Source organism: Nylanderia fulva, unplaced genomic scaffold (genome assembly GCF_048542155.1).
Source record: "Nylanderia fulva isolate GAGA-0341 unplaced genomic scaffold, ASM4854215v1 Scaffold1, whole genome shotgun sequence".
Lineage (NCBI taxonomy): Eukaryota > Metazoa > Arthropoda > Insecta > Hymenoptera > Formicidae > Nylanderia > Nylanderia fulva.
In genome coordinates this window covers 5573951-5583362 of record NW_028189192.1, presented here as the reverse complement: position 1 = coordinate 5583362, position 9412 = coordinate 5573951, and the positions used below count along the sequence as shown (strand labels likewise).

The 9412-nt window shown below is 30.5% G+C and overlaps 2 protein-coding genes across 5 annotated transcripts; both read left to right on the top strand.

The window, feature by feature from the left end:
• Positions 1–531: 531 nt before the first annotated feature.
• Positions 532–2588, top strand: LOC114931061 (spermatogenesis-defective protein 39 homolog). Its single transcript, XM_029302981.2, has 9 exons — positions 532–716; positions 781–937; positions 1015–1196; positions 1316–1452; positions 1521–1548; positions 1624–1768; positions 1837–2081; positions 2154–2330; positions 2412–2588. The coding sequence occupies exons 1-9, from the start codon at positions 648–650 to the stop codon at positions 2535–2537; spliced, it is 1266 nt and encodes a 421-aa protein (XP_029158814.1). The 5' UTR covers positions 532–647; the 3' UTR covers positions 2538–2588.
• A 1014-nt stretch (positions 2589–3602) lies between these two features.
• Positions 3603–9412, top strand: Eb1 (microtubule-associated protein RP/EB family member 1). 4 transcript variants are annotated; one of them, XM_029302960.2, is made up of 8 exons: positions 3603–3663; positions 4160–4448; positions 6151–6388; positions 6908–6955; positions 7716–7810; positions 7932–8090; positions 8445–8539; positions 9289–9412. In XM_029302960.2, the coding sequence occupies exons 2-7, from the start codon at positions 4182–4184 to the stop codon at positions 8490–8492; spliced, it is 855 nt and encodes a 284-aa protein (XP_029158793.1). In that variant the 5' UTR covers positions 3603–3663; positions 4160–4181; the 3' UTR covers positions 8493–8539; positions 9289–9412. The 4 variants fall into 4 exon arrangements, with proteins under 4 accessions (XP_029158793.1, XP_029158795.1, XP_029158794.1 ...); XM_029302962.2 differs by lacking the exon at positions 8445–8539; XM_029302961.2 differs by lacking the exons at positions 6908–6955; positions 8445–8539.

Genomic DNA, 9412 nt, shown 5'->3' with positions numbered 1-9412 from the left:
AAGTCAAACACAATCACAACAATTAATCATACGTAATTTCGAGAGTTCCATCATTAAATCAAGAATTAATCTAATAAAATAACATTATATTATATTATTTATTATTAGATCATTATTATTCATTATCATTATTAGATCATACTTATTTTTTTATTATTCATAAATATATATTTTAATTATTACTAAAAAATTTAAAGCATTATCGGGATGTATAATTTTTGTTAGAATAAAAAGTTCAATAATTTATATCTCGAGAAATTCTATGCATTTTATTCATTAGATAATAATTTTCGTTAACGGTTCATAAACCCGTATTCATCGTCAAATCCTATATTTAAGACTTAAGAGACGAGATGCGTGCGCACCTCCCAGGATGCGAACGAAGTGGAGAGATTAATCCACGAAATAAAAAAATTATATAGAGAGGCAACTTAGCAAATAGATTGGGAAAATTGCTTCGGATGACCGGATTGGTTGTCAGAATATTCAGTAAAATTCACTAGGGAGGTCTACCAATCAGGTCTAATAATAAAGGACGCCATATTGTACATTGAAATGTCAAAAATTATTTTGAGCTGTCATCTGTCACTTAGAATTTAGGTTATTGAAATACGCGTTCGAGATAAAAGATTTTAAATAAAATCAGGATGAACAAAGAGGATGATGAATTTTGGTTCAGTAGCGAAAAGCGATCTTTCTGCTTCGAAAACAACGAGGTCATAATCAAGATAAGTTATGTGATGGCAAATTTTCGTATTTTCCATAAAAGTTAAATTGCAGGTGGATCAGCTGTTCGGAGTGTCGAAAAACGAAACTCAAAAACTGTGGGCTGGAATTTCAGATAGATCTCTTGCCGAAAGTAATCTTAAATCTACAGATGATCTTCAAACGACAAAACCATTGTTCTCGATCATATCTGAAAAGACACTTTTATGTAGTATGTTGTCAGAGATATAAATGTTTATCTTAAAACTTGCCAGTGTTAACAAATATATTTAATGCAAAATTTTTCAGTTTTAGCTGCAGACAAGTCACTGGATGTAAATACAGAAACAACTATTGAACAGCCGGACATTACTTTGAGAAAGATATTGCTTGGTCGACCGTACTCGTTAGAACAATATAAGTCTCTCGCTAGCAAAACTGCCCTATTAGATGCTGCTATTTCAAGTGGAGATGGAAATGCTGTTTTGATAGTGAGTATATCTTTTATACAGCTAACAACAATTTTGCAGTATAATATTATTGCTGTAAAGAGTCGTTAACAAAATTCACAAACTCTATTTAATTCTATTATTTTATCATAACATTGCAGATAATTTTATTTCTTACAAAGACTTTGAAACGATCATTTGTTCAACGATTATTAGTAGAGAGACCAGAAGCAGTAAATATATATATACATTATCTTTTTATAAGACTGCAAACAAGTGAAATAACTGATATTTTAACGTATGTAATTTCTTAGTATATCATTGATTGAAATTATCATTATTTTTCTCACATCCGATATTTTATAGAATGCTGGGTTATTCTTTGACTGCTGCTGTAAGTAATTATTATACATGCTACACAAATTAAATTACAATAAGTTTTAAGTATTTATACTATGATTTATTACAGATGAAGAATCTTCATATTATTCTAAAAAACACAAGAGATCCAAATAGACTGCTGCAAAAGCTTCACAATTGTCAGAAAGCACATTTTGCTATGTTACCTGATTGTAAAGAAGCCACATTTTTGGACTCTTACATTAAATTATTGGGTATGCTTATAAGTATTCTTTTTCACTGTGACGTGACAAATTATTATTTTTATATTGTAAATTGTTAGAATGGCAAATGACGGTTAAACATAACAAGGACAATGAAGAGCTGCCACTGAACTCTTCTATTCGAGAATCTCTGCATTATGCATGCAAACATCACTGCAATACACCAAACACATTTGTCACGATATCACCCACAACGCTCTCTCGAGACCATGACATTTCTCCTAGACTGCATCAAAAAGTCGCTTTACAAGTTAAAGCCGCCCACGGAAAATGGGACGACATCGATCGTTTGCTTTTAACAAAAGTAATGTATTCTGTCTCATAACTTTTGTTTTGTTCATTAAAATCATGTTTTATTGTATCAATTATATTTTAGGGAATACTTGGTAATACAAAGCTACAGACGCACATGTACATAGAGGATATTTTGAAAGTACTGTACAAACACAATGCAACATGCGCCGTTCTCGAAAAGTATTTAAAATTCGTCGACAATTTAGAGAAACGATTGGAGTTGGCAAAGAAATTATCCTGTCATACAATAATAATCGATGTATGTATATATATTTTTATAGGAATGAATTTATAGCAACCAAGAGCATGTTACAGAATTACATATTAATAAATTTTACAGATATTTGTGCAACAAGGGGACCGCACAATGCTGATGGATTACAAAGCGAAATTGCAACCTCAATCAGAAGAATATTTTTATGCTGAAAGTGCATTACGTTTGCCACATGTCAAATGGAAGAGTTAAGTCTGTTGAACATATAATTAATAAATTAATAAACATAAAAGATATATGTAATTATGATATTTTTCACAATTTAGAAAAAATATATTTAATATATTTAAATATAAAAAAAATTCACAGTTAAAGTTTTTAAGGTTTTGACATCTTACACACTTGTATTGTTTTGTTGTTTGCTCGGAAATATTAATAGAAACTATTTATACGAAAATAATCATAGATTACATGACAATTTAAATACCAAATAAGCAATGTCTGGTAATGTTTGTCATACTTGATGATAATTTATATGAATATAATGTCGAGATTTTTCCATAAATATCACTTCCCTTCAGAAATGTTATTGTATATCTAATTTTTTATTTGTAATCAAAGAAAATTAAGTTTTAAAAAGAATACTTTTTACAAAATCAGTACTTACGATTACTAATACATAAAAATATCAATGCATGCTGAGTTTACGGTATTATATAAAGATTTTTATTTTTTTTTTAAATATATTTAGTCAAATTAGATATTAATCAGAAAAATTTTTATTAAATAATAATCTATTGTTAACTCTCTCTAATTAACACCATTATTATATGTAATAACTTAAATATATAAAAATTTAATAATTTTTAAATATTATTCTCTATTTCTTTTCATTTAAATCTCGTGCTCAAACTAATTCGAGATGGTTATTTTTTTCCAGTTAGAATCCCCTAGGAGAATTTTATTGGACATCCGTCAACCATGTGAACGTGGCTTGAAGTCGACAAAATAATCGCCCAAAATTACATGTCCACAAACCATCTAGATTACAGCTGTATTCTTTTGTCGGCCGAGCGCATCTCCTGGGTTTTCGATTTTGTTCCACGTGGTGAAGCGGCCCCTCGAGCTCGTTGCGGAACGTCGACTCTGCGCGTCGCGTGGAGTTTGGAAAAAAAACACCGTGCTCGGTGACAAGAAGAGAAGAAAAGAGGAAAGGAGAGAGAGAGAGACGCCAGCCAATCGCGCGCAAGGGAACCGTTAGAAGTTTCCGTTGTGTGTGCGCGTTTGAACGATCTAGTGCACATTTGTCATCTGCGAAGAACCACTCCCGGTTGTTCCCGGTTGTGTTGTTGTGTCCGTCGTCGCATCTTTCCTCTCGGTGAGTTGCACATAGCCGATCGCGAACCCGGAAAAATCGGGATTTCTCCTCCTCGCGAGAGAGGTGCATAAATTAGAGGGCGAGTCGGAAGAGATTCTCGGCACGATCCGAACTCGCCAAACTGAGCTGAGGAATGCCGAATATGTCGCGAACGCGAGACAATTTCGTAGCAAAAAAAGTGAATGGAATGTTGTCCCTCTCGCGATCCTCTTGACTTCGATCGCCTAATTGATGTCGCCGATCGCGCGCTGGCGAGTTGCAAATTCGACGTGTCGCATCGAAACTTCGATTTTTCGAGGACTTTATTTATATCGAGTATCCGGCGCGAATCGTGATCGCGATTTTTATCAATATTTTTTTGTTAATTTTGCTTAGTATATAAGCTGACGATAATTTATGATATTGCGATATTAATTTTAAGATGTATTGTTTGATTATTATAGTCTTATTTTATTCCGCTTGGATTATTTTATTAATATTGCATATGTTTTCCCAGTTGGAGCAACAAGCAAAGCAACATGGCTGTTAACGTCTACGCCACGAATATGACATCCGACAATCTCAGTCGTCATGATATGCTAGCGTGGGTTAACGACTGTCTCCAATCTTCGTTCACCAAAATCGAGGAGCTGTGCACTGGAGCGGTTTACTGTCAATTCATGGACATGCTCTTTCCAGGCAGTGTACCTTTGAAAAGAGTCAAATTCAAGACCAATCTGGAGCACGAATACATACAGAATTTCAAAATTCTTCAAGGTGGCTTCAAAAAGATGAATGTGGATAAGGTAAGACAACAGCTGTTTTCTTTTCTACTAGAGATTTGACAAATCCAGCTTAAGAACAGCAAAACATATGTAAGAAGGATATCTAGTTAAACATATATATATATATATATATATATATATATATATATATATATATATGAAAGATAACTTTAAAAATCATATATTGAACATTGTAACATTATTTCATATTTTTTATGTCTTTTCTATTCACTGGCAATTATCAGGGATTGTAAAAAAAGTACAATTGAGGAACAAATATGTTTGATGAATCTAAGAAATTTATATTCATCTATATTTATATAATCATTAATATGTTATATGTAAAAATAGATCAATTATATTACTTATGTATCACGAAGATTATTTTGAGCAGTTATAATGCGCACAATATAAACTAATAAGATGTTGCATCGAGATCTAAGATACATCTATGTGATGGTATTTATTTTTGGGAGAAGGACCTGTGTGTGTAAGGAGGAAATCGTAATAATAATAATAATAATAATAATAATAATCATGGGAACGGTTCAGGTAATACCGGTGGACAAGCTGATAAAAGGGCGCTTTCAGGATAACTTTGAGTTTCTACAGTGGTTCAAAAAGTTTTTCGACGCGAATTACGACGGTCGTGAATACGATGCATACGAGGCGCGCGGCTGCATACCGCTAGGTTCCGGCGTGGACGGAACGCACAATTTGTCGAATCCCCAGTTGGTACCCTTGCCGCCGCAATCGAGGCAGCCGCAAATGCAACAAAAACACATACAGCAACGTAACATCATGCCGCGGCAGCAGCAGGGTATATCGTCGTAGTCTCGATTTTTTTTACGCGGCCGCTTCTTGCATGACGTTCACAACAAATGTTTAAGTAATAATGTTTTTGTACACAACGCTCATACACACGTATACACCACATGCATATACATACACGCATATGTGCATCTTAAAAATCAACTTAATATGCGCTCGTTTACAATAGTATAATATATATTGCAATCTGTAGTATCTCTCACTCGATTTTGTATTATTTAATCGATACACATTAGATGTATTATGAACTATTTTTATAATATCACACATATAAACACATGTACTTCACCATATATGCACTCTTTAATTTGTACATTATAAGAAAATCTAGCAAAACTCGCACAGAAGTCAATCTAATTTGACTGAAAAAGATTTATAGAAAGATACATAGCATACTTTTATGTACATAAAAAATATGCTATGTATCTTTCTATAAATCTTTATATATATATGAAATAATTTCGTACATAAAAATAGGATATTAGTTATTTGATTTTATATTTGCATTCTAATTTATTATAGAACAAGAGAAAGAAAATTCCAGGATCTATAAATTTATACAAGGGGCAAAGAATGATTAGGAAATGTAGAAGAAAGAAACTATTTATTTGATTTGTATCTCTGATTTTTTTATAACAATATTATATACAATGATATATTAGTTATTGTAACAGATAAAATCATGATGTGATGAAATTAACTTATTACTTTACTCTTTGCATATCATCGCAGTATCATCGCGATAAAAAACGTAATGCTTTCTTATAATATTATGTTAAAAATGGTAATTTTTATGTGTAAAATCATGTGTTTGCACATCCATTTGGTATAATTTGTTCACATTTCTTATGTTTGATTTTATTTTGCACACACACACCCTCCTCATTTGCAGATTGTGCCAATTGATAGGCTGGTGAAAGGCAGATTCCAAGACAATTTTGAGTTTTTGCAATGGTTCAAGAAGTTCTTTGATGCAAACTACTCAGGAGCAGATTACGATGCGCTTGCTATGCGTGGCGGAGAGCCTATGGGTAGTGGCGGAAATAATGCACCTCGTGGTGGTTCTAATGTGAAACGTGCTTCTCCACGTGAAACAATAAATTTGGCTAAGCCTGCTCCTCGTACTACTGGTACATAACTTGATAATCTCTCTCTTTCTCTCTCTTTGATTATATGAAAAAGTTTGTCTTAACCTTATTAAAAGAAAATAGGATCTGATAGAACAAACAAATAATCTTTTCTCAAATATAACTTCAAATTTGTACATTAACACAGATTTCTACTAATTGATAATTATTGACTTGATTGTCTTTTGATGTGTCCATTTGACTGATCTTACTATAGGCGATTATTAACATTACATGAATGAATGCTGTGTAAGCAGGATTAAACTTTCATATTAAATTATTTTATTAAAAATTTCTGTGATATTTCTCAGGTATGTTCTCTATGGATAGGATATAAAGCATTACTACTACTGTTCTTGTGACAAATAATGTGGTAGTGATGGTTTATATCTTATCTATATAGAGACCTGTGTAGGAGTTACATATATATTTCTTATTACTCTAGACATTTCAAACAGAAGTTTCAATTGTGGGTTATTACATAATATATTATCAATAATTTGAAATGGAATTTGCCTTTAGGTGAGGGACATCCATCTTCCATGCGTGCAGATAGTACAAACATTTTAGGTGAAATTCGATCTCTTTTTCCGTTTTTAATTGTAATTCTCGTTTTTTTATACGTTTTATTTCCTTAGTTTTGTATATGTTTTAGTTTTGATATATTTACAAAAAAAATGGGATAAAAAAATAAAATTATATTCCTCTCTAGTTTGTGTTTAGAAATAATGTCAAAAGTCTTAATTCCATTAATATCACAACATTAATATGTGAAAAAGCCAAGTATTGAAACAAAAATTTGATCAAGATATAATTAATCAAGAATGAGATACTTTTGTATGAAATATTTTACATGTAGTTAAAATATATTGTCCCCTCACACAAAGTGAACTCTGAGGCAATTGCCATAGCCTTCCACTAGTCTATGATTATCTTTATTAACACTAGTCTGTAGCTGGTATCACTATCAATATACTTGTTAACACACTGTATTATATAAATTAAGATGTAATATTTTAACTTCAGAAACACTTGCCTTGCAATTCTCTTTCATAGTAGAAATATTTTAATATTTTGTACATATTTCTTTTTTGTAAGGTATATTATTACGATTGTGAGAAATACACATATATACTGTGCATGATTTTAAAACAATTCCTGCATGCATCTTTTTGCTTTCCACAAATATAGCTTATATGTTCAAATCTATAATTTTGTTAATTCTTTATACAAGTTATAATTGTGACATATAAGTTATTTCCATTCCAAAAATATTATATTAATAATTACTTATAACACAGTATTTTAAAATAATGTATTTTTTCTACAGTAAATAAAGTTCAACAACAGTATCGTGCGCCACCTAAAAACACAGTAGTCGGCAGTCGTGGTGATACTGGAAAGGTTGAAGAACTTAGTGCACAGGTATGTTATTTACACAATTATTTCATTTAATAATTATTTAGAGAAATGTATTTGTAAATATGTATTTTTCGTACATATCTTCTCTTTCCTATCGAAAGTTTATCCTAACAAAATGTTTCAGTTGGTCGAGTTGAAGATGTCAGTCGAAGGTCTAGAAAAGGAGAGAGATTTCTATTTTGGAAAACTACGTGACATTGAAGTTATGTGTCAAGATTGCGATAACGGCGGCGATCCTCCACCTATTGTACAAAAAATTTTAGAGGTTCTTTACGCAACCGAGGTAATTCGTACTGTTCCTTCCGATTTATTTAATTGTTAATTTTTAATATAGCACAACTAATTTATATCTTTGTTTTAATTATATAATCAATTTAAAAACCTATTTATTTTTATTAATAATTAATAAACATGATAAATTCTGTATATAAGACATGATAGCTACAAAATTATAATTTATATTTATTGAAAAGGCATTGACACATTTTAATTGCTTACAATTTAACAAAGCGCACTAAACATCTATACTTTCCTCTATATATACAAAGATATTGATAATTAAAAGCAAAATTAAAATTTTATAATTTTAATTAAAATTGAGGCTTATATAAGACTATGTGATGCTACAATATTATAGGAGGATATCCAGGATTTAAAAGAACATATAACTGTGGTGAAATTATAAGCACTATTTTTTTATATGTTTATAATAGACGCGTTCTTTCCAATAAGGTAATGAGATTGTTTTGGGTATTTTGATCGTATTCGTATTAGTAATGTACAACTTTGATTGCATTCGTATTTGTTAACATACAACAAAAAAGTAAGAAAGATCCATGACATTCACATTAAAAATATTTTCTGATTGTTTTGTGATTGTTACATCTAGAATTTTATTTCGTTTATAATTTAACTTGACATTTTCTTGAATATGTCATAAAATTTTCAATTAATCGCACGATTGTATCATGTGTAATATAAATATCAATACTTTTACCTCATATCTTTATATATTATATGTTTTTGTACATTTAAAATCGTAGAAATACATTAATAATTAAACTAGTAATTATGTACATAGAGATTAATTGTAAGTGTTATTCAAACTTCTTTTATTATAATAGCCATTATACAACACATTAATAATTAAACTAGTAATTATGTATATATAGACTAATTGTAAGTGTTATTTAAACTTCTTTTATTATAACCATTATACAACATTTGACAAATTCACGTTTTGTCTTTACAAATTTGAGCTTAATATTTTTTTCTCATTGATATAGGTACGCGAGTAATATTTTTTAATATAATAAAATATATAAATTTATCTTTTAATGTTTTATTTATTAGAAGTTTATAATATTTTTATATTTGATAATTATGCACATGATTAAGAGATATAGAATAATGAACTTACAATAATAAGAGATATTGTCTCGGATAAATATAATATCTACAACACATTTATATCTTTTCAGGACGGTTTTGCGCCACCCGAGGAATTGGAAGGAGACGGGCTTGCGCCCGATGATGAAGAGGAATATTAACCCTTTTTATTTACGGATGTGTAATCGAAATGAATAACAGCAAATTATCCAAGTG

Excerpts from the sequence above, each read along its gene's own strand:
- LOC114931061 (XM_029302981.2), top strand. The coding sequence starts at position 648 with ATGAACAAAGAGGATGATGAATTTTGGTTCAGTAGCGAAAAGCGATCT. Across the intron at positions 717-780 it reads TCTGCTTCGAAAACAACGAG|GTGGATCAGCTGTTCGGAGT; the intron begins GTCATAATCAAG and ends GTTAAATTGCAG. Across the intron at positions 1,453-1,520 it reads GAAATAACTGATATTTTAAC|AATGCTGGGTTATTCTTTGA; the intron begins GTATGTAATTTC and ends GATATTTTATAG.
- Eb1 (XM_029302962.2), top strand. The coding sequence starts at position 4,182 with ATGGCTGTTAACGTCTACGCCACGAATATGACATCCGACAATCTCAGT. Across the intron at positions 6,389-6,907 it reads GCCTGCTCCTCGTACTACTG|GTGAGGGACATCCATCTTCC; the intron begins GTACATAACTTG and ends ATTTGCCTTTAG. Across the intron at positions 6,956-7,715 it reads AGATAGTACAAACATTTTAG|TAAATAAAGTTCAACAACAG; the intron begins GTGAAATTCGAT and ends TTTTTTCTACAG.